Genomic DNA, 26,163 nt, shown 5'->3' with positions numbered 1-26,163 from the left:
GCTCTCTCTCTGCCTACTTGTGATCTCTTGTCTGTCAAGTAAATAAATAAAATCTTAAAAAAAATAAATAAATAAAAATAAACTGCTGCAATCTAAAATTTTTGTCCAGATAAATATTTAAGAGGTACTTACATATAAAAGTAACTTTCTTATCAGAGAACTTCTCTTAATGCTAATAATTCTTGAAGCTTCTCTATGTGCCAGCCGTATTTCATATATGTACCCTCACTTAATCTTTAAAATAACCCTATGTGGGCGCCTGGGTGGTTCAGTGGGTTAAAGCCTCTGCCTTCAGCTTGGGTCATAATCCCAGTGTCCTGGGATCGAGCCCCGAATCGGGCAATCTGCACAGCGGGAAGCCTGCTTCCCCACCCCCTTCTCTCTGCCTGCCTCTGTGCCTACTTGTGATCTCTGGCAAATAAATAAATAAAATCTTTAATAAATAAATAAATAAAAATAAAATAAGCCTATGAAGTATGACCACCATCACTCTTTTTATGGAGATGAGAAAATTCAGGGTCCAAGATGTGAAATGCGGTATGTAGGAAGTAAAAAACCAGAGAGCATGGACCAAAGACGACTTCTCTTAAGCTTCATATTCAATCCCGTGTTAAACACACAGCCAGCCAAAACCTTGTTTCAAGCTGAATGATCTTTCTAAAGGCAGAATATACTAGGTCCAGGAATTGGTATCTGGTATGATTATTAGGATATCTGTAATTTGCTTCAAAATATGTGAGCACATACAGTATCTTATCCAGGTGCCTGTGTCAGTTGTCCTGATGCAGGGTGCAAGCTCTATGTGTCGGACTATGAGCATTCTAATCAGCAAACCTACTCTCCAGAAACTTCAGTTACCTCTATCCTTGAAAACAGCAGGGGCTTGGATAATTGGAATAAGGATTGTTAAAACTGTGAATTTTCACTGGTAAAGTTAGTGACTTCCTAGTGAGTGTGCCACATGGACTCACCTTAATTTCATTAGTGGAACTTAAGATACAGGGATCAGCTCAAAATCCCAGAGACAGACCCATCCTTGCACAATGAAGCTCTTAAGATTCTATCCAACGAGCCCTACACCAGCCAACTTTAGGGATGGCACCCAAAGTTTATGCCTATGGTCCTATGTTTATGCATAGGTCCTATGACTGCCCACTGGATCAGAAGATCTGGCTGCCTGAGGCTATCTTTAAAACAGCTGAATCCTGCCTTTGGAAGTGTCAGCTGTTTTCAGTGAGCTAGCTGCTTATGTAATTCATGGTCAGAGCACCCGAAAGGACAGAGATTTAATCAAACTGATAAAACAGGTGAACTATTTTGTGCCTACTTATAAACAAAGGGTTAACAAAACGTCTGCATGCGTTGGAGAACTTTTTTATAAGCTGGTAGTAAGGTTGTGAGGGTGCAGCTGACCCTTAACAACTTCTAATTATCATCAATTCCCAACAGGTGTCAAAAGGAATTTAACAGTTGTACATGCGACTTGGCATACCAATCAGCTGAGGTCAGAATGGTAGGCAGTGCTGACATTGCTCCTAGTGATTCCCGCCTCTTGGTATAAATTTATGCCCTGGTGTAATCCCCCTCCCTTGAGGATGGGCTACATCTAACACACACAATACAAAAAAAGAAATGGACTTCATTTCTATGATTAGGTAACAAAAACTATGGCCTTTCCCTTGCTAGCAATCCCCTGCCCCCTCTCTTGCCTGCTGCCACGTTGTGAGAGCCCCATACGGCAAGGAGCCAAGGGCGGCAGGTAGACTCGTACCAGCAACGATGTGAATGCATCTGGAACTGAACCTTCCCCACAGAGCCTTCCAATGAGATCACAGCCCCAGCCAACACCTTGATTACATCTCTGTAAGACCATGAAGCAGAAGACCCGACTAAGCCATGCTTAGACTCCAGACCCACAGAACCCAAAAGACAGTAAGTGTGTGTTGTTGTAAGCTGTGGGGTGCCAGGATAATGTGTTATCCTGCCACAGATGACTAACAGAGTTTACAGAAATGAGGCGCAACCAAACAGTAGCCAGGTTTTTCAAATGCCCATTTGGACTACTACAAACTCTGTGTCTCAGGGTACGTGTACATGTGTGCATGTGTGTGTGTGTTGTGTACAGTGTGTGTGTATACATATACAAACACACACACATACTTATATATACTGGCATGTACACAAGAATAGCATCTTCTGTCTCAGGGAATTATATTCCACTATTAAAATGGGTTTTTATAACCCCCCTAAGGAAACAGCATGTTCAGATATCTTTAGCTGAAGCATGTGTAGGCCAGATCTTCTTTAAACTGATATTCAAACTGTCTGACTTGCCCACATTGTTTCAGTGACAAATATTTCATGTGCTGTTGAATTCAGCCTCTCTCCACTTCAGCCTCCCGATCAACACAAGAATAATGATGGGAAGAATAATGGGGCCTTGCCAGGAGAGTGGCTAGGATAACAAATTATTTTATTACTCACTGAAAATGTATTTCACAATCTTAAAAAAAGGAAAAAAGCAAGAAAGAAAAAATCTCTACCTGAGTACATCATGAGAGCTCTGCATTTCCATAGCTTTTGCAGTGTCTCCAAACACAGAGACAATGGAGCTAAAAAGGCACACTTGCAGACAAGAGTGTTATCACCCATATTATCTCCTAAGCCTCACCCAGAAGAAGAAAACTGGAAATATCCAAGAACCACTTGGGAGGTCACTAAAAAGTTCTTTTACTTTTGGTCTGGAATTTTGCAGTTGGGGGCCGGGAGACTGGAGACTGAATTTGGGAGATTCGGAGACAGTTACAACCAGTGTGTATGAAGCACGCTAAGTGGGAACTGTATCAAAACAAGGTGGCAATTTATTTGGAGGAGTGAAAAATATCTTAAACTTTTTATGTATAAAACCAAGGCATAATGTTATGTATAAGCAGATAATCATATACCCATGGCATTATATTTCATGGGGAGGGGACAAACAAGAAAAAAAAAGTCTAAAAAGATTCACTGGTTATGGGTGGATGATAATGAAGAAAAGGTTGAAGATGAAGACCCAAAGGCTACCTTCGCAAAACTAGAGACAACTGCAGAGCTGCACGTACCCATGGAATATCCTGATCTCTCTGTTGTGTCCTTCTTCTAGGATCCCTGAGGTGGACCTGACTGGCTTGGGCTCCACCAGCCCTGCTTCACAGCTGTTAGCCATTCCCCCTAGGCTCCAGAAATGTGTATGATGCCTTTCATGCGTCTCAGACTTCCCTCAACCTCTACTTTCTTTTTCTCTGTTTTCTGGATCTGTTTTTTGAATGTGCTTGCTTGCCTCAAGGCAAGTTAAAATATGTATTTAAGTAGTATCCAGTGTGCTACTTTTCTATGGCACTTTTCAACAGTTCCAACCCGTCATGGATCAAAACTGATCCCGAGAACCCAAAATTATGACAGGGACAGAGACTATGGCGGAGTCAAGAGACAACCGAATGCCTCTCAGACTGAGGAGAGCACCATATGGCATGCTCACTGGTGTTACCAGCCAACAGTAGAGTATATATAGCACCACTCTTCTGGACGGACTTGAGAAAAATACAGAGTAATGGTATACAGTCCATTGCTGCCATGGACAAAGATAGCTAGCTATCTCAAAAACAAACTTTTAAGCAGTTCCTCAAAAATTTAAACAGAATTACCACAGAATCCAGAAAAAGAATTGAGAGCAAAGACTTGAACAGATATTTATAGACCCATATTCATGGCAGCATTACTCACAATAGCCAAAAGGTGGAAGAAACCCAAGTGTCCACTGACAGATGAATATAAATAAGATGTGGTACAAATACATAATGGAACAACACTCAGCCTTAAAAAGAAATACTGACACACACCATGACATCGATAAACTTTGAAAACATTATGCTAGGTGAAACAAAAAGCACAAATATTGTACGATTCCACTTACATGGACTACCTCAAGAAGTCCAATCCATAGAGACAAAAATAAAAGGGCGGTTGCTGGGAGTAGGGAGAAGCAAGGAATGGGGAGTTAACATTTTAGCTACTGAGCTATTCTTAGGAAGGTGAAGAAGTTCTGGATTTGGATGGTGCTGACAGCTACACAACACGGAATACACTTAATGACCGTAAACTGTGCATTTAAAAATAGTCAAACTGGTAAATTTTATGTAACATATAACTTTATCACAACAAAAAATCTTTAATATAGTTTTTAATATTTAGAGTGGGGGGAACCGGGAAATATTTACTATAGGTTTACCTCTACTTCTAGATCTATGATTTTGGCAAGTCAAATAACATCTGGAAAACTCATGCTTCCTCTTCTCTAAGGCCCCACTTCCCAAACTCGCAGACCATCACATGTACTCAACATCTCGTACTCCATCGTGCCCCCAGGAGTCTAAGCCAGAAAGTATCTGTGCTGTGTTTGAATCTGGATTTGATTAGCAGCTCAGGAAGCGAAGGTCCTTCCACCCTGAGAATCCAAGATTCCCTGAACTTTCCAACTGACAGGTGACATTTTTGCCTCATCTTTTCTGTCACCAACCACACCATTCCCCACATCACCTTCACGGGTGTGTTTTCTTCTATTGAAATGCACCTGGCACACACATTATATTAGTCTCAGGTCTACCACGTGATGATTCGGTATTTGTATGTACTCATACTATCTGTCAGTGGATATTTAAGTTGTTTCCGTATCTCGGCTAATATAAATAATTCATTATTACATGGAGGTATATCTATCTTTTGAGGTAGTGTTCTCACTTCCTTTGGATGAATACCCAGAAGTGGAACTGCCAGATCATAGGATAGGTCTATTTTTAATTTTTTGAGGAACCTCCATACGGTTTTCCACAGTGGCTGGAAAACCACTTACATTCCCACCAGCAAAGCACAAGAGTTCTCTTTTCTCCCACCTCCAACACTGATTATTTCCTGTTTACTGACACCAGTTACTCCGACAGGCGACAGGCGGGAGATGGTATCTCATTGTGGTTTTGATTTGCATTTCCCTGATAATTTGTGATAGTCAACATTTTTTCCTGTACCTGTTAGCCATCTGTATGCATTCTTTGGAAAAATGTCTACTTGGTTCCTCTGCCCATTTTTTTTTTAACATTTGTTTAGGGGTTTTGCTATTGTTTTTCGTGTATGGTGTAAGGAAGTGGTTCAGTTTCATTCTTTCTCATATAGAGGTCCAGTTTTCCCAGCACCATTTGTTGAAAAGACTATCCTTTCCCTACTGTATATTCATGGTTATTCTGTTATAAATTAATTGACCAAATAAGCATGGGTTGACTTCTGGGCTCTCTATTTTGTCCCTTTGATCTGTATGTCTGTTTTTAGGCAATACCATAAGGGTCTGATGACTACAACTCTGTCATATAGTTTGACATCAGGGAGCACAATGCCTCCAGCTTCTTTCTCAAGACTGCTTTGGCTGTTTGAGGTCTTCTCTACTTCCATACAGACTCTAGGACTGTTTATTCTACATCCGTGAAAAATACCATTGAAATTTCTTTTTGTAATATGAAGATACTTTCAAGACAGCACAATAACAAACTCACAGTCCATAGGAAAGCAGAAAAAAGAATATAACTAACAGCTGAACTTCAACCTGTCTGGCACTCTGGAATTTAGACCAGGTAGAAGCTGGGTAAAACGAGAAGTAGGGAGCTCTGACCAGAAGGGCCAGCCATTCAAAACCCTTTCAACTACCAACATCAGAGCCCCTCATTCCCCTGGCCATTCCAAGTTCTTCCATAGCAACTGAATTCTTTGCTTCTGCATTCCTCTGTCCTTCCTGTAAGTACCACATCACCTTGCTCTACCTCTAGCAAGCACGCCACATCTGCCACCACACACGCACATGCCCAAGGGCAGAGTGGGTAGATGTGGCAGTGGGATATAATCATTAACAGCACACTCTACAGCCCGCGAGGTCAGGGTTCAAATCCCAAGTTCACCACTAATTCTGTGACCGTGAGAAAACTGCTTTATGTCCTGGGACCTCAGTTTCCTCATGCGTAAAACAGGACTAAAAGTTCCTATGTCACAGAGTTTAGAAAAGTTAATTTGGGGGTGGAAGGGGCGCCTGGGTGTCTCAGTTGGTTAAAACGTCTGACTCTTGATTTTGGCTCAGGTCATGATCTCAGTGTCCTGGGATGGAGCCCCACACTGGGCTCAGCAGGGAGTCTGCCTGGATTCTCTCTCTCCCTCTGCCCCTTCCCCCCTGCTCACACTCATTCTCTCCCCACCAAAAAAAGTAAATAAAGCTGAAAAAGAGAGAGCGAGAAAGAAAGTAAGAGAAAGAAAGGGGAAGGAAGGAAATGAAAGAAAGAAAGGGGGCGCCTGGGTGGCTCAGTGGGTTAAGCCTCTGCCTTTGGCCTCAGGTCATGATCTCAGAGTCCTGAGATAGAGCCCCTCATCGGCTCTCTGCTCAGCGGGGAGCCTACTTCCCCTTCTCTCTCTGCCTGCCTCTCTGCCTACCTGTGATCTCTCTCTCTCTGTCAAATAAATAAATCTTTTAAAAAAAAAAAAGGAGAGGGGCGCCTGGGTGGCTCAGTGGGTTAAGCCGCTGCCTTCGGCTCAGGTCATGATCCCAGGGTCCTGGGATCGAGCCCCGCATCGGGCTCTCTGCTCAGTCGGGAGCCTGCTTCCTCCTCTCTCTCTGCCTGCCTCTCTACCTGCTTGTGATCTCTCTCTGTCAAATAAATAAATAAAATCTTTAAAAAAAAAAAAAAAAAAAAAAAAAAAAAAAAAAACAGCCCTTCTCTTAAAAAAAAAAAAAAAAAAAAGAAGAAGAGAAGCTGTATCCAGGGCCAGCTTCTAGCTGACAAACAGAGACAGAAACTTTTTGACTGCCTCACTGTGCTTTTTCTGGATAAAAATAGGTATCAGATCCCACCTTCACCATCACTGAAGAGCCTCAAGGATAAAGCCCTAAAGTGAAAATAAAGTCACCTAAAACACTCTCATGGTAACTTCCACAAAAAGCCATTTATGCAGGCTCCGCTGTGAAGGTTTATCACGAAGTGAGGCTGATACCGGAAAACATCAGCACTTGGATAAAAGGTAAAAGACAATTTAGCACTAGTGGCTCCTAAAATTGAAAAGCTAACTCATTAAACTAAGCCTCCTTAAAAAAGAAAAAGAAAAAGAAAAAGGAAAGAAAGAAAGAAAGAAAGAAAGAAAGAAAGAAAGAAAGAAAGACAGAAAAGGCAAACCTAGCAGGAAAAACATATTCTTATTTTTGAGCAAAAGTGAGAAAAAAGAGAAATTAGTTGGCTTCTTCACTTAGTCACTTGATGATTTCTAGATCACATTCATCAGAAACCAACTGAGATAGAGCTAGGCATTCTATCTCCTTTCTACTCATTTCCACATAAACATAGGAGCACTGACCTAGCTACTCTGAGTTGAGGGGAATTGGGATTAAGATTAATAAAACCGCCTCTCTGCCATCAAGAACACGGAATCTACTGTGACACCACGCCAGAAACCTTTGGGACTACTGGCACATCCCACCACCTCCCTTCCCTGGGACGTGACATCCTAACCCTGACCCACACACTCACATCCCAAGTCAAGCCTTATTCATAAAACTTGATTTCCACCCACCTGGCTATGCTTGACCTATGAAAGGACAGTAAGAGTCCCTTCCAAAGAATTTGGAAATGAATGAAATAAGCAGACAGTCTCTTTACTGGCCAGAGCTCTACAGACCATGCACACCTGGACAGTGGAGGCCCACGTCATACTCTACAGTCTGTGGAGCAGAGAAGAGACTCAAACAGATGCATTCTCTGCTGAAGAAGGAGTAGCATGGGCTCTTGGCAGCACTCTGTCCAGGCAGACCATTCTGAAGCCGGCCTGCCTGCCTCACTACCCTTGTACCCTTTCAGTGAATGAGCCTAAAGTAGTTTCAGTTATTTGCAACCAAAGAGTAGTAATAACTACAGAGGGAGTAAGACCACAACATAAATGCATCTAATACACAGGATGGTGCTAAGGAGGCAAACATTCTGCTTCATTTATTGGAACGTATCTTGCACAGTAAAGGGGCAAGGAGCAAGACTTGTTGCAAAAGATGGGGATGTGAGTCCAGACTCCACCCTTTGCTAGTCCCATGACCTTGGGTAAATCCATTTAGCCTATGCTTACCACAGTGCCTAACACAAAGCAGGTGCTCAGCATGTATATGTTAGAAAAAGGCAGACAGACTAGCAGCCACCCACATTTTAGGTACACTTATGCCTTCTAGACATTTCTCTTCAATACAATGGGACTAATAGTGTCTACTTTATGCATCTCACAGGATCAGAATATATACAACCAGTAATAGGTTCAGACTGATGGACAGGTCGAACATAGACCCACCTGAATTAATCAAAGAATATTTATACATTTTAAGTGGGGGTTGGCAAACTGTGGATCCCACAGGCCAAATCTAATCCACCACCTGTGTTTGTATGGTCCACAAGAATGGTTTTTACAAATGAACACTTGCAATTTGATGGTAGGAAACACTAACTTTGAGTCACAATGTGCCTAACTATTATGTTCCCCCACAAAACAGAATCCCATTTTTCTGACTAGAAAAACTGTACTACAGGGGCACCTGGGTAGCTCAGTGGGTTAAGCCTCTGCCTTCAGCTCAGGTCATGATCTCAGGGTCCTGAGATCAAGCCCCACATTGGGCTCCCTGCTCAGCATGGAGCCTGCTTCCCCCCTCTCTCTCTCCCTGCCCCTGTGCCTCCTTGTGATCTCTGTCTGTCAAATAAATAAATAAAATCTTAAAAAAAAAAAAAGATGTAAAAATAGAAGAGTACTACTTAAAACACAGTATAGACCTTAGAACTGTAAGGCAGCCTCTGAATCACCTTCATGGAAGCCTAGCTCCCACAAGCATGGAGTCTGAAAACCACAAGAATTGACCACGAGGAGCCTATAAAAAGAATTACTTCAAGGGTTTGTGGGGATTAAATTAGATGAAAAATTAAAAATTCTTTTTACAGCAAGTGGTATATAGTAAGTGCTCAATAAATATTAACTATTATCTTTTTTTAGGAAATAGTTGTCACCATACTGTATGTAGTGAAAATTTAGTTTTTTGTTCTGATTGTATCTCTTATTTAGACTCAATGTATTTTCCATATAATTACATAATCTTCACTGGGCTATTTTTTAATTTAATGGGTCAAAAACAGCACTTAAGGTTTACTGTGATTTGGATTTAGGTAATCAATAGCAAACATAATTATTTCCACATCTATTTATTTTTGTTTATTAACTGTATTTTTTTTCTCATGACATATGCTCATGAGCCTTATTAAATAACCCAATGGGTTATCTGTGGTTTCTTAAAATGAATGTTGTTTCAAAGCAGAAACAAGCTTACCTTCTGGGCACCCTGTCTTAAGAATGTGCTGGCAAAAGTTTCCAGAATGCAGTTGAGAAAGCCAGCCCCTGTAATTGAAATCCTGCCTCTCTGAATAAACTCCGTCCTGTTAAAAAAAAAAAAAAAAAAAGTGCATCTTTAATGTCATTCTATGTTTGGATATTTAAATTACAGAGATTGCCAACAGCATAATTATCACTTATGATCAGCACAAAACAATGTCCATAACAATTCAATAATTGCCTATGACAACAAATTTTTTGTTAAAGAGACTTATAGCTTATATATACAATTATTTTATTCAAATTAAAGAATATTTTTTCATATTGCTACAGATTAAGTTTTAAATATCACACACAAAAATATGTTTAACTATGAGAGGTGATGAATGTGTTAACTAACTTTATTACAGTAAACATTTTGTAATATAAATTTTCAATAATATAAATACATAAAATTATGTTGTATTTGTTAAACTTACACTATATGTCAGTTATAGCTCAATAAAGCTCAGGGAAAAAAGAAAACATATAGCTGCATTATTCTAATTATAGCAACTGCAGAATATAGGATTTTTAGTCATACCTATGACATAATCTCATGATAAAATTATGATAGTTAAGGTCTGTACTCTATCTATAAAATGTTATTCTACTTGACCCACAACAAACTTAACCAATTCCCATTTATATATATAATTATGAATATATATATTCATTTCATGTAACAAAATGGCTCTTAAAATTGAATCTGAGATAATTAATGGATGTGTAACTTTGATTAGATTACTAAGACTCTCTTAACTCAGTTTCCTCATGTACAAAATGAGAATAATCACAGTGTCATCCTAACTATTGTGAGAAATAAATCAATTAATACACATAATGGGAACATGAAGTGTTCCTGAGAAACAATGAGTATTTACTAAATGTTAGCCACTGTTACTACAGAGAGACAGGCAGTAGAGACAGACTGGAAAGACAGAAGCCTGAAATAACTTCTTTTATCCTTGAGGGGAGAGGCTGGTGTGATTAGATGTGCCACTATGCTATTTGAAGTTCTACAAATACCCGGCACCTGGGTGGCTCCCTCAGTTAAGCATCTGCCTTCATCCAGGAATTCAGCCCCGCACCGAGTTCCTTGCTCAGTGGGGAGTCTCCTCCCTCTGCCCTGCGCTGCTCACATGCTCTCTCTCAAATAAATAAATTCTTTAAAAAACAAAGGTCTACCAGTATTATCTCCACTTCATAAAATGGATTAGGTAACACTTGAGAGTAACATCAGAAAGATGGCAGAAGAGAAAACTCCAGGTCCTCACTACCCCATGGAGGTTCCAAGTTAACAGTATATGGACCAACTTGCCTTTGGGAGAACGCCACAGTTTGCAGCATGCCAGGTGAGTACAAAGTCAAAAAAGCCACACCAAAGTGAGAAAGGAAGTTCATTCCATTTACCCACCTTAGCTCCCATCCACAGAGCAAAGCACTGTGCAACTGAGGAAAAACTCCCCACTTCTAGCTTCTCCCTTGGGAGCCAAGCACAAGAACGGAATATCCAATATTCTGGCTTTACAAGGGGGCTGCCCAACTCTCAGCTGACTCAGATTGCTGAAAGGAATGGCAGGATACTTTGGGAGCTGCTGAGAACAAAGGTGAGTGTGGCAACCTATTAGAGCACCGGACTCTGCAGTGCCCCAGACAGATACCAGGCACAGCAAGAGATTGTGGCAACTGGGGAACAGGGGTAGACCTCTTTACCTATAACATGGAGAACACTAGAAGAAGGAGAGGAAAAATGAATTGGGGGGAATTGGGAGGGAGACGAAGCATGAGAGACTGTGGACTGAGAGAAGGAGGGGAGGGGGGTGGAGGGTTGGGTGAGCCTGGTGGTGGGTATTAAGGAGAGCACAGATTGGATGGAGCACTGGGTGTGGTGCATAAACAATGAATCTTGGAACACTGAAAAAAAATTAAATTAAGATGTTTAAAAAAAAAAAGAAAGAAAAAAAATTTCACACACAAAGCTAGAGAAGAATCATCCTTAGAAAAGGTCTGAAAGACCTCCAGAATCTCTATCTGGGCTGATTAGTGAAGGTCTTCCACTCAATGAAGCCAGTCCATTAAGACTGGGGAAGGCGGCTGTTTTTATAAATGCTTGAGTTTCCAGAAAAGATCGTGAAGTATACAAAGAAACAAACACGGCTCACTCAAAGGAGCAAAATACACCTCTAGAAACCAAGCCTAAAAGAAATGGATCTATGACTTATCTGACAAATAATGCAAAACAATCACCTTAAAAAAATCCTCAATAAACTAAAAGAGAACAGAGAGAGACAACTAAACAAAACCAGGAAAATGATGCATTAACAAAATGAGATTATGAACAAACAGTAACCATTTAAAAAGCAAACAAACAAATTCACAAGGTGAAGTAAAAATAATTGAGCTGAGAAATGTCCTAAAGAGATTCAACAGCAGACTTGAACAAGCAGAAGAATCAGAAGACTTAAACACAAGTCATGTGAAATTATGGAGTTAAGGGGAGTGAAAAGAAAAAAGAATGAAGAAAAGCGAGATAGCTTAAGGGACTTACAGGACATCACCAAATGATCAATTATACACATTATGGGAATGCCAAAAGCAAAGGAGAGAACGGGGCAGGTAGCCTATTTGAAGAAATAATGGCTGAAAACTTGCCATATCTGAGAAAGGAAATAGACATCCAAATTCAAGCAGCTCAATGAATACCAAAAAAAAAAAAAATCTAAAGAGACCTACATCAAGACAGATTATAGGGGCACCTGGGTGGCTCAGTGGGTTAAGCCACTGCCTTTGGCTCAGGTCATGATCCCAGGGTCCTGGGATCGAGTCCCGCATGGGGCTCTCTGCTCAGCAGGGAGCCTGCTTCCTCCTCTCTCTGTGCCTGCCTCTCTGCCTACTTGTGATCTCTCTCTGTCAAACAAATAAATAAATTCTTAAAAAAAAAAAAAGATTATAATCAAGCCATCCCCAAGTAAAATATCTTGAAAGCAGCAAGGGAAAAAGCAATTTAACACATATAAGAGAACTCCAATGAGATTTCTCTGGAAATCTCATGGCCAGAGTGGCTGAGTGTCATACCAGCAAACAGAGTCAGAGCATTCCAGTAAGGAAAACCACAAGGACCCGAGCAAGAGAACACAAAGAAACAGAGAATGTCTGAGAGGCCCCAAGTTATCTGAAAATGCCCAGTACTTAGTAAGGAGCTTAACAAATTCTGTTCATAGGAATGAACAGAAATGGGCACAGCAGATATTAGGAGAGGAGACTGGAGGACAAATGGAGACCACCAGATGGCAAACGGTTTACTGATGCTGAGGAGTTTAGACTTTATCCTGCAGGCAGCAAGGACTCCACTTCTGAGGCCACCAAGTAACAGGTGCGGACAAACCGTTACAGTGCACCACTGACTAAACAGCTTATTGCCACCCTTAAATGCTTTCAGACCATCTCCTATCCCCCATTTGCAACAAAGTACCCACACTCAGTGAGTTCAGTAAGCATTTGTTATGTGAATAAATTCATAAATAGTAAATTTCTTTGTAACCAAAAATATTCAACAAAGAGGGGCGCCTGGGTGGCTCAGTGGGTTGAGCCGCTGCCTTTGGCTCGGGTCATGATCTCAGGGTCCTGGGATCGAGTCCTGTATCGGGCTCTCTGCTTAGCGGGGAGCCTGCTTCCCTCTCTCTCTCTCTCTGCCTGCCTCTCCGACTACTTGTGATTTCTCTCTGTCGAATAAATAAATAAAATCTTTAAAAAAATATATTCAACAAAGAAAATATTTCCTCTAGCTTTATCCATCTCTGCGGAAAAGAGACGAGAGCCATGTCTCCTGTATGTGGATTTGGCGGGGGTGGGGGTGGGCATATATATATATATATATATATGAATGACACATTTGCTCACACCAAGAAAGATACTCGAGGAAAATCATGGATCCAAAAAGCTGTGATTTGGGTAAAAAATAATTAGCATAACTCTTATTAGACCTTCTAATTCTCTAGTAGCAGGAACCTCTACATTTCGATCGTGCATTCCATAAAAGGAAAGCTTCTCTCTCTCACACACACGCAGAATTATCCTAGCCAATTTGACATAAATAGTCTAAGCAAATAGTCAGTCTAGGCAAAGCAGCTTCCACCTCTTAGATTTAAGCCTATTTAAAATGATTTGTTCATGTAAAACTATATCCTAGTGACACTAATCTTTCCTGTCTTTATTCCAGATTAGTCAGAGTAGAATTTTACAGTGATTTTAATATTTAAAAATGAAAAGTTGAGCAGTCTTACACTCTTGGGAGAGATAAACTCTTCAGTCCTCAAGGCAAGTGTAGGTGAGGGATTAATAAAAGTCTCTGTTACATCATATTCTAACCAATATTTCTTTCTGCTACTTTTGGGAGATGTAAGTGCTCAGAAAAGCACTCTCCTGGCTTGTCAACATATCAGAGAATAACAGGGCAGTAAAGCGGGGTCATGCCCTCACCATCATTGAAATGAGTTTATCCTAGTATATTTTAAGCCTGCTAGAGAAGAAAATGTTGGACCTTCCCTCAATAATTCATTGACAAAGCACATCAGACATTTTCTTCTTACTACACATAGCCAAAGTAAATCCCTCGTGCTAGATAAGCCTTCTTTTAAGTTCCCTGGCAAAACACAGCAGGTTGCACAAGATACAGTTTAATTTCAGCTCTTAAAAAAAAAAGCACGAAAGAAAAGATGGACTGATGGATGGAAAGACGAATGGACAGAGCTAAAATATGAAAAGAATCTCTGGATGTTAGAATTATAGTTTTTTTTTTATCTTCTCCCTTTTACTAATCTTCTATAATATGTATTACTTAGTAATCACCAAAACCAATAATAATAAGGACCTGAGGATCATTTCTATATAAATAAAAAGTGATTCTTCAAAAGGCTCTGCGATCCCAAGGACAATTCTCAGTAAAGGTACATGCTAACTTCTGACATCATTCACTTTAAATCTCGTTAAATCACCTCTTGATTTCCCTTTTCCCACACTGTGCAACCTCTGGTTTTTGTGCCTTTTGTCCTGAGACTTTCCACTGCTCCCAAGCTTCAAGTGTGTGATGTTTCACTCAAGAGACATAAAGACAATTCAGGTTTTCCTACATCTGTCTTTTATCCCTACGCAGCCTAAAGGAAGGACCAATCACATTTATGATGTTACATACCCAGGGTCACTTTTACTCTTCAACAGTGTGTATTATGTATCAGACACCGTATGATCTTCTGAGGTCGTTACCCTTAAAACATTTTCTCTTTTTTACACATGAGGATATTGTGGTAAGAAGTTGTTCAATAACTTGCCCAGGGTCATACAGTTTGGTGGATGGACATTCATTACCTACCGCTTCAAAACCCCAGGCCTGCTCCCATGTCAGTTAACGACACAGCCATCCTCCTCGTCTATGATACTCGAGACCGCAGCAACGGGTTATAGTATTCCGTTCCTAATCCACCCAAACACTCAGCCAGTCAGTACAAAGTGTTGATTTTACTTTCAACGGCCCCTCAGCAGCCCACGCCATTCTCTTTCCTGCCACTGCCATGGCCACTGCCTGGGGTTAGCCCAGCGATTTTCTCTCTCCAGGACCACAACTGCCTCTCACGGGGGATCCTGGTCTCCGGTGTACGCTCTCCATAATCCATGCTGCCCAAATCAGTTTCCTAAGCACCGGCTGATCTTGCCACGGACCGCTTACGAAGCCGCAGAGAATACACCTGCATTGCTCAGCGGAGATTCATCCGTATCACCGCATGTAACTTGTCCGTTCGTTCTCACTGGCGCATGGTGTTCCCTTGCTTGAAAACACTCCAAATCATTTCTCTGATCTACTGAAGATGAACATGTTACAGGGAATCGAGGTACACAGGTCTGCAAGTGTCTCTAACATACAGATGAGCCAAATGTCTGGGTCACAGGACATGTGCAGTTTCAACCTGATGGCAACTGTCTTTCTAAATGGTTATACTTGTGTGTTTTTTTTTTTCTTTACTGCTTCAATGCCATCTTCAATGGTTAGCATATGGTAGAAAAATCAGTAATGCATTAGGAACAAAAGCATGGAGAGAAGGAGAGTAGGGAGAGAAGAGAAGGAAGCAAAAGAATGAGAGAATTTATAGTACATCTCAATACCCTGGTCAGGGCGACTGAACGCTGACTCTCGAGATTTCTACCTGCTAAGGTCAGTAGGGGGCACCCTTCACCTGGCTCAAAGATAAGTCACCACAGTATCTGGAAAATTGTGGTCGGAGAGGAGGCTCCCTGATGTGTGTGGCGCCTGTATCAGAGTCACATCTCTCGCTCTGTCTGCAGGCAGACATAATTCCACAGACCACAACAGAATCACGACAGAATGCATACCTCAAACCTAGGAATGTCTTTGTGAAAGCGAATGCCACTTTATACAACCGGTCTCCTACTTTCGGGTCATTTAAAAATGTGTTTCCTTCCGGATAGGGGAAAATAAAAAAGTTCGGGGGATATATGGATAAATTAATTCCCAGATCATGCAGCCACTAGTTCTGAATCCTCAAAACAGCAGTTTCTGGGAAAGCAAAAGCTCTTAATGAGATCCCGGCCTTGAATTATTGACTGGTTAGGTATGGCAAATCTTGCCTAATTGTTTTCATGATGGGAATTTAATTAAAGTGTCTTTGAGGGGGGAAAAAGTTTCCACAGATATTCCTGTTGTGATGACATCTCAGTTCTAATCATGGTGATTCTGGCCTTCTCCTGTGACCACACAGAGGGACAGCCCAAAAGACAGGCAGGGCCTGCAGGTCAGATTGCCTGCTCCTGCTCCATGGGCCCAACAGTGCTGGAGACACTCTCCGGCTCCTACATGAATTCCACCATGCCAGAATACGGGGACTCTCCCACCCCATGTTACCAAGCCCACTCATATCATAATGCTTCCTCAGAGAACCAATCCAATTGGCAGAGTTCTCAATAAGTGCTAAGCAATCTTAACCTACACACACACACACACACAGGGAAAGAGAAAGGGAACATAATTAAGGATGTAGTTTTTGGATTCACATAGAATGGAGACCTGCCAACATAAGCAAGTACCTAATGCTATGTGAGGTTCAGCCTCCTCAGTAAAATGGGATTAATAATACCTATTACATAGGTTTTTCCACAGGAGGAATAAGGTAGTATGTGTAAAGCACTCAATGTCATCTGGGTAAGCATTCCGTAATGTTAGTTAATAATACTAACCTACTGCTATTACTGCCACTAATAATAATGCCATCTGCTACCACCACCATCAGTATTCCCATTCACACAAAGACAAACAGCGTGCCTGGGAAGTTAAATGCTCACAGCACAAATCCAATTCTGGTCAACTCCCAAACCTGTGCACCTCAGTAAATTCTAGGTGACACTCAATCACCCTAAACCCACTTAGCAATGAATCCCTCCCGACCCATTCTGGCATTCAAAGCCCTTCGCACGCTGGAGCCCTCCCATCTTACCAGCCTCCTCCTCACCCTGCTATCACACATCATACTCGCACACTCTGCACAACAGCCACGTGAAACCGAACACCCACTAGCCTCTCTAGCACCCAGTCCTGGGGCCCTCCCCCTCCGAGCTGCTCTCCTCTAACAAGTCCCAGGAATGGGTTATTGACCAGAGTCCTAAATTATTAATCGTGAGCTGCAGCAGGGAATTCCGTAATACTACGGAATTATCAAGTGGTGGAATCTCAGGAGCCCAACAGCCTCGCGCAGGTACGTATTACAGGGCAAGGTGGCTCAGTCTCGTAAAACGCGGGCTTAAGAACTGATCATCAATTACAATTGATAACATGTTTTTTTCTTTAAACTAGGCTCCACATCCTGTGTGGAACCCAACACAGGGCATGAATTCACAACCCTGAGATCCAGACCTGAGCTGAGATCAACAGTCGATGCTTAACTGACTGAGCCACCCACGTGCCCCATATAATAACACTTTTTAGTAGCCCACTATGGTATTGCATTAAGTCCTTTATATGCATACATTTCCATTAATTCCCACAACAGTCTTATGAAGTAATATTAACCCCATTGTACAGATAAAAAAAAAAAACTGAGGTTCAAAGAGGCAAATTTGCTAAGGCCTCACAAAAGTAAGTGACAGGGCCACTATATAAATCCACACAGTCAATCTCAGATCCCATATCCCTTCCAGCAACTTTACTACCTAAGAAAAAATGTCTATTTAAGGCAAGCTTTATTGACATCTGAGTGGTGGTCAAAGTTTCAAAATCTACAACAGTCTGTGAGCTGGTCCATTCGGAGTCTTGCCTTGAGATATCAGGCCTCCCGGAGCGTACATCCCATTTGGTGCTGGCTTCAAGGACATGCCACCTGTGCTGCTGCATGGTTTGCTACACACTTGGTTAAATGATCTATGTCCCTATTCCTGAAATTCTCAACCACTATGAACAAAGGACTTTGTTTCCTGTTTTGTTTTTGGTTTTGAAGATTCCACCCATCCATTTGTCAGAGAGAGCGAGGGAGCAAGAGAACAGCAGGCAAAGGGAGAAGCAGGCTCCCCACTGACCAAGGAGCCCAATGTGGTACTCAATCCCAGGGCCCTGACCTGACCTGAGCCAAAGGCAGATGCTCAACTGACTGAGCTACCCACACGTCCTGGGACTTTGTATTTCCATTTTGCACTGGGCGCTGTAAATTAGGTAGCTATTCCCCCTCCCATTTGCAATGCAGGTCTATACAACACTGCCAAGTGCCTTCCCCTTCGGGAGTTTTCTGAGATGTGTAGAAATGTGTGCTTCAGATTAGCAATACCTAACCTTATACAAGCCTCAAACACATGCAAACCCTTAGACTCATATATCTACTTCTAAAAATGTGTCCTCAGCAAATAATCTTAGTTGAGGGCTTAGAGAAGCCTATAAAGAAATTCATCACACCATTATGTAGAAGAGCAAATAATGAGAAAAAATGCAAATGCCCAATACGGGCATTTAATAAAACACACCAGAATAATTTTATCCAACAAATACATCTAAACAGCCATGGAAAATCATTTTAAAATGACATATTTAATAAGGAAAGGCAGTCCCGAATGTAATGTTAAATTAATGTAAAAGTCAGAACACCATGTACAGTATGATTCCATGTTTGTAAAAATGATTTTTCTGCCGAATGAGTAAATAAACTGTAGCAAGTGCAGCATGCTCTAGAATGGTACGCTACACAGCACTGGAACGAGTACAGATAAACCCAGAGGAGGCTCCCAGACACAACAGTCAACAAAAGAAAATGGACAAAGCAGAGTACAGACCCCGATTCTGTTCCACAAGAATTAATCTATAAAGATGGCAGTCAGAATACAGGTTCCCTTTGGGGCCATGGACTAGAATGAGCACATACCCAAAGAGGGGATGAACATACTGTTTTTTCTTATCTGTATACTTTAACCATCCTATGGTGAATAGGCAATACTTGTAGAAAAAAAAAAAAAAGAGGAAAGATTATCGGAACACATGATTACAAAGGATATTTGGAGTAAGATTCATCCAAACTAGAACTATGTGAGGGTTAGGTTTTCCTGTCGTCAGACAGAAGGCTGCTGAGTCATCCCTAAGCAGAGGGGAGATTAAAGAACAAGCTAGAAACCACCACCTCAATTCCTCTCAGCACTGCAACCCTCCTGAGGTCAGACACATAGAAAGGGAGCTGCCTCCACCTCCACATGAGATGTCTCAAAATGAAGCTTTAAATGCAGACCAGGAAGCTGAAGTCCACGTGGCTTTTTTACTTTCCGTCTCTTTCCTTATTTCCTATATTATCCTTGATTGGAAAGACAACAACCAAGCTCCCAGATGTCGATTCTCAACCTGATGGAGAAGACAGATCCTTAAATGAGCAGACGGGCATCAGATTCCTGCTCTGTTGTCCTAAGACCTGTAGGTTGTTCTGCATGGTATCAATGCCTGGTGATAAAGTATTATAACTTTTAATACTCAACATATTTACTTACTACAGATTTAAGACTAACCAAAAGAGAAAAAGAAAACAAGCAGCATCTCTAATCCATAAGAGCCGAGACTTCAACACAATTTCGACAGTAGTCAGACTCATTAAGTCTCCCTTCTTCTTCTGTTACTTCCACAGGAAATTCCTTTCTGACACAAATTTAAGAGGACCCTCAAGTGAATTCTGTTAAACTTTCCAGGAAGGTGCTTCTGCCAAAAAGTGTTTACTGTTTGCCTGACAAGCCAGGTTATCAACTGGTCATGCTATTGGAGATTAACAGGAACTTTGTGAAAAATGGGATTTCAAAGAGGAGCTAGCAGTGTGTTTCCACTGGGACCACAAGATACAGACCAGATATCACGGGCTCCCAAATCTATTTGCTCAACAGACTCGCCTCAAGAACTTCTAAAACACTGAATCCCGAGCACCAGCCCAGGCCTACAAAACTAGAGCCAACACAACAAATCTCCGTTTCACCTTCCCCCTGAATCCTGCACTAATACACAACCCAAAGGGCAAAGAAGATAAACACAAAAAGTCAACAGGCGTCGACTAAGATATTTCAAAAGCTCTTACTTTTTTTTAAATGGCACAGAATGCTCCCCTAACTAAACCCTTGTTAATTATCACCACTATTTTCAATCAAAGAGCTTACGCCACTAAACTAAAAATTTATTCACCATTAGTTCCAACAACAACTTTTATGCATGTAGCGCCTTATACTCTCCAGGTAGAGAGCATTCTCCTTTGTCGTTATCTCAGTAAATCTTCATATTACTTTATGAGGGTGTTCAGGCCAGCTTTCTGCCTTTCCCAAAGTTAAACCAATATAAGTGACCCAGCAGCAAAAAGGAGCAAGGTCTCCGTGTTACTGGTGATTTCAAGATCTCCTCCATGTTCAATTTCCTACCAATTCATCTTGGATTTGCCCAGTTTGCACTTGACCCTCTTGCCGATTCCACCGCTTCTCAGTTTCCTCGTCCCCATTTCAGCACATAAGCAGCACGATCTGCCATTCTGTCCACGAACAGCACAGAGCCCCCTCTGCAAGCGTCTGAGCACTGTGCTATGTACTTAAGATACAGCAGGACTGGAAACCAGAGAAAACTTGGATTACAGGAACACAAACATAAAAAGCAAATGGTTATCTTTTAGAGGGCAGTCTTCTGTACCAAAAATAAGACTCCTGCCCAGATATCTTATTTACACAGAAAAGGCCTTGTTAATCAGTTTTCTGTAACTGGCAATACATTCTAATTGTCTGATCACCCCCTGGTACCCTGAAAATTAAGGTGAATATAAGCATGGGGTATTATGTCTTGGGATGAATATGGTGGTACTTATCTGGGTTATTTGATAACTACATCCTCAAGCCCTTTATTGTTAGGAATGGGGCTTAGAAATAATTCCTAAGTAAAGTTAACAAAGCCACAATATTTTAATATTCCAGTGATAGCAAGTTTGAAGGTCAACCAAAAAAGGCTGGTGCCCAACACAAGGAAGTCACCAAATTGTCAAATTTGCTATGAGAGAGGAAAAAAAAAAAAAAGACTTCAAAGCAAGGAAAAAATGGACACACACACACACACACACACACACACACACACACACTGCCCAACCATGAGCCTCTTGAAATATGCAAATTATTGTATTTTGTGATTCACCAGATGAAGACTCAAGGCTTGGGATGTTTTAATCCAGAAATTGAAAAATAAAAAATAAAAAATGTTGTACATCTTATGAGAACGAAGAATATTCATAAGTGTAACTTCAATTATAATGAAAATTTACTGAACTGAAACCAGCTGCTCATCCCATTAATTTAATCCCGGTGTCAAGTTTGATTCTGGCTTGTTTCTTTTACTACATTCCAGAGAAATTCCTTTGATATTTCATAAATGTTAGGTCAATACATTCAATGTTATTAACCCACATACTCTATGAGGCTACACCTTTTAAATCTCAGAAATAAGGTTTACAGGCATCAATGAATAAACAAAAGCTGTCCCACATGGTGGGTAAAGACACCTGCCACTAAGATACTCAGCAATGAGCATGGGAGCATGGCCTTGTTAACCTAAAGCAAAAGCAATCCAGCTCGGCAACATCATGAATAAAGCGAAGTCTCCACTGATGGGGATAACTACAACCTTGCCTCAAGATAACAGAAAAACTACTGCTGACCACAAAATCCATAGAGTTATGGTGAAAGAGCAAAGCCCAAGAAAATACAAGATGACTATCTTTTTCAAATTTCCTGGATAAAGTAAATATCCATTATTAAAGCCAAATCAAATTTGTATCAATTACATGCCCACAGAATACAGTTTTTTAAAAATCTGTTTTTAGGAAAAGAGCCAGGAGTGCCTGGGGGGCTCAGTCAGTTAAGCATCTGCCTCTGGCTCAGGTCATGATATCAGGGTCACAGGCTCAAGCCACACATTGGGCTCCTTGCTCAGCGGGGACTCTGCTTCTCCCTCACCCTCTGATCCACCCTCCTGCTCATGCTCTCTTTCTCACTCACTCTTTCTCAAATAAAATCTTTAAAACAAACAAAAAAAGGGAGGATGGCTTAGTTGGGAGGCTTAGTTGGTTAAGCATCTGCCTTTGGCTCAGGTCGTGATCCCTGAGTTCTGGGAAAAATAGAACAAAATAGTAAGAAATTAATAAATTCATCTTGGGATGTAAGATTTCAGAAAGCAGAAACCATGACTGTCCATTCAAGGAGTTTACAGCCCCAGAGCTGGTGTGCTTGAGGGAACGTGAAATTATAACGTAACTCTTGCCCCAGAAGGTGCCCCAAGTGCAAATACACCAGCAGGAAGCCAAAGCTGGATCTGTGTTAAAAAAACACAGATCAAGGCTTAGTCAGATTCTAAGGAACCCTTTTGGAGCCCATCTCTGAGTTGAGCCAACAGGCCACATATAGGGACACAATGACATCTGGTTTCCCATCACATACCCACACCTGCTAACCAACACACAGCTTGAGGGTCTAATTTTAGACTCAAAAGCTTTGACAGCTTTTTCTCTTAAGGTGGAGGCGGGGGTTGTCCATATTTCATCCTCTGGGTATAGTGGCCAGCCATCATTGTCACATTCCCTGGCAAAGGAGGGGGAAGAAATAATGTCCTTTCCTTGATGTCCCCCCATGATTACCCATTCATTTAGAATGTCTAAAATGCCTTCCTTAAATCCATGTCAAGAGCTAAGACAACAAGTTTCCTAGAGTCTGGACCACAGCTTTCATCACATTATCCCCTGCTCAGAAACCTTCATGCCGCTGCTGACTGCTGAAAGAACAAGGCCCTTCCTCCATAACCTGGGATCCAAGGCACTCTACAGTTTGACATCACTCCACACTTTACCCATGTCCATATTTCTAGCTCACCACTTTGCTCAAGGTGGCATCCATGATACCTGGACTCACGCCTTGGCTTGGCAACTTCCTCTCACTATGCATAAGTTATTTAAATTCAGCTTTAAAACACTGCTGGAGAAGGATCTGGTTTTGACCCAGATATGGGAGGTGTCAATAAAATATTGGCCTGATATATCAAAAATCTAAAAAGAGTACTTGGGAGAGGACAAGAATGTAACAAATCAAAGGGGGGAAAAAGTGTAATTGGTCAAACCTTTTTATAAAACAATCTGATAATATGTATCAAAATATAACCTTTGACCCAGAAATCCAACTTTGCTCCATGTACCTTAAAAGATTATTGAATAACTACAGAGAGACATAATAGGGATTTCATCACAGCATTATCTGTAATAGCAAAAACATGCAAAAAAATATTCTAAATGCCAATTAGAAATGAACTAAGAAAATTATGTAAATAAACACTATTTCTAGGTAATGAAAACTGGTTTCTCCCCCTAGAACTGTTTCATATATACATATATGAAACATATATGTATACATATGTATGTATACATATTTATATATTTCTTTTTTTTTTTAACCAAATAAGCCCACTGGCTTGCTTTATTTTTTTTTTTTTAAGATTTTATTTATTTATTTGTCAGAGAGAGACAGCAAGAGAGGGAACACAAGCAGGCTTCCCACCGAGCAGGGAGTCCTATGCGGGGCTTGATCCCAGGACCCTGGGATCATGACCTGCGCCAAAGGAAGGCACTTAACGACTGAGCCATCCAGGTGACCCTGATTAGTATTTTTTTATAAGACACATGTATCATATTTTCCAGAATCAAGATATTGGAAAAGTAACTTTTAAAAAAGACACAGAAGGGGGCGCCTGGGTGGCTCAGTGGGTTAAGCCGCTGCCTTCGGCTCAGGTCATGATCTCAGAGTCCTGGGATCGAGTCCCGCATCGGGCTCTCTGCTCAGCAGGGAGCCTGCTTCCCTCTCTCTCTCTCTGCCCGCCTCTCCATCTACTTGTGATTTCTCTCTGTCAAATAAATAAATAAAATCTTTAAAAAAAAAAAAAAAAAAAAAAAAAAAAAAAAAAGACACAGAGGGAAAAGGTACTGAAGGATGTTTTCCTTGGATCGTCAGGGCCAATTATCACTTTACATTTCACTGGTAAAGGTCCAGTGCAGACTAGCCAGCAATAGCCCAGATCTCTGAGAAAACCAAGGCTAAAACAAGGTGGATTCAAGACTTTTGTGTTTTCTGCATAAAATTCAGACGATTCTGTCCTTTTACTACTTCCATGTACAAAACAAACACATACAGACTCCCCTATACTCCGGCCACAGCTTTTTTTTTTTTTTTAAGATTTTATTTATTTATTTGACAGAGAGAGATCACAAGCAGGCAGAGAGGCAGGCAGCGAGAGAGGAGGAAGCAGGCTCCCTGCTGAGCAGAGAGTCCGTTGCGGAGCTCGATCCCAGGACCCTGAGATCATGACCTGAGCTGAAGGCAGCGGCTTAACCCACTGAGCCACCCAGGCGCCCCCGGCCAAAGCTTTTATACTTAATCCCAAACATCCATGTTCCGTGTGAAGCTCCTGTCAAGGGAGAAGCTGAGGAAACACACCTAGTAGGTGGTTCCAGGCACACCCGCTCAGAGGCTAGTAAGCCGAGGCCTCCACACTACTCTGGGTGCGCCTGGAGCATCTGAGAATTAGCACCGCAGGACCGAAATCATGGGAAGCAGTAACAATCCATACAAGTGATGGGTCTCCAGAATGAATTTTAAATTCAGGGGTTTTAGTTATTTGAGCTTGAGAGTCTTACTATCTCCATGAAAATGACAGGTTAATAAAAGATTCAAATCATACAGAAAAACGAAAAACAGTACAGGATTTCTAAAATCTGCACTCACAGCAGTAATCACTATTAATACTTGATGCTCCTTATATTTTGCCTTTGTTTTTAAGCCTATCTCAAAAGGAATTATCATTTCTCACCCATTATTTTGGCAAAATTTTTTTAAAGTATGTGAATAGGAACTGCTGGCTTACGGAAACGAACTCTTTTAAGGCGTACAACTCAACAGTTCTGCTATACTTAAGAGTTGGGCAACCATCAATGGGAGTTCCAGAACATTTTCATCACCCCAAAAAGAAACTCCACGCCCATTAGCAGTCGCTGCCCACTATGGCAACCACTAATCTATTTCCCATCGCTATGGACATAGCAATTCTGCACATTTCAAGTAAGTTGACTCATAAGCTATGTGACCTTTTGTAACTGGCTTCTTCCATACTGTTATCAAGCCTCCCCCACATTATAAAACCTGTCCTTCATTCTTATGACTGAATAATATTCCATTGATAAGTATACCTCATTTGGTGACATATTCATCAGTAGACAGACATTTTCACACTCTGCCTATCAGGAACAATGTTTTTATAAATATTCCCGTACAAGTTTCTGTGTTTTCACAAAACACGGATGTTTTCAACAGAGTAGAAAAAGCTGGCTCCAGGGTAACTCTATGCTTAACTTTCTGAGGCCCTGAAAACCTGATCTGCACAGCAGCTGCACCATTTACACTGCCATCAGTGGTATGAGAGCCTTCCAATGGCTCCCCACCATTCCCTACACTTGCTACTATGTATCATTTTGACTGCTCTCATCCCAGGCAGGTTTGAAGTGGTATCTCATCATGATTTTGATTTGCACTTCTGGATGTAGAATGATGCTAAGCATCTTTTCACGTACTTACTGGCCATCTACACATCTTGTTTGGAGAAATATCTACTCAAATCTTTTGCTCATGTTTTAAATTTTTTTTAAATATCAAGTATAATTAACATGCAGTGTTATATTAGTTTCAGTGTACAATAAAATTCAATAAGTCTATACACTATTCAGGGCTCATCAAAATAAGTGTACACTCTCATAAATTATGGAGATATATATATATAATATATATATAATCAGATATATGGTTTACAAGCATTCTCATTCTCTGCATTGTCCTCTGACCTTCCTGACAGTACCCCTGAAGCATAAGTTTTCAATTTTGATGAAAACAATTTCACCTATTTTGTCTTTTGTTGCTTGGGCTTTTGGTATCATATCTAAGAAATCACTACCTAATCCAACTTCACAAATCTTCAGCTGTTTTCTCCTTCAAGTTTTATAGGTCTTAACTCTCATTAGGTCTTTGATCCATCTTCAATTAATTTTGTATTTGGAATGAGGTAGGGCTCTAACTTTATTCTTCTGTTTGTAGATATCCAGTTGTGACAGCACCGTTTGTTAAAAAGAATATTCT

At 41.0% G+C, this 26,163-nt stretch overlaps 1 protein-coding gene across 6 annotated transcripts in view; it reads right to left on the bottom strand.

The window, feature by feature from the left end:
- PRELID2 (PRELI domain containing 2) overlaps positions 1-26,163 on the bottom strand; it is a 64,099-nt gene that overhangs the window by 20,166 nt on the left and 17,770 nt on the right. For all 6 annotated transcript variants that reach the window (XM_082726052.1, XM_082726053.1, XM_082726056.1 and 3 more), the window contains one exon: positions 9,413-9,518. In XM_082726052.1, coding sequence (XP_082582178.1) covers positions 9,413-9,518 — 106 coding nt within the window. The remainder of the gene's footprint in view (positions 1-9,412; positions 9,519-26,163) is intronic.

Source organism: Mustela nivalis (genome assembly GCF_964662115.1).
Source record: "Mustela nivalis genome assembly, chromosome: 3".
NCBI lineage: Eukaryota > Metazoa > Chordata > Mammalia > Carnivora > Mustelidae > Mustela > Mustela nivalis.
Note: the sequence above shows the minus strand (reverse complement) of the source record. Positions and strands in the feature narration are given on the sequence as shown.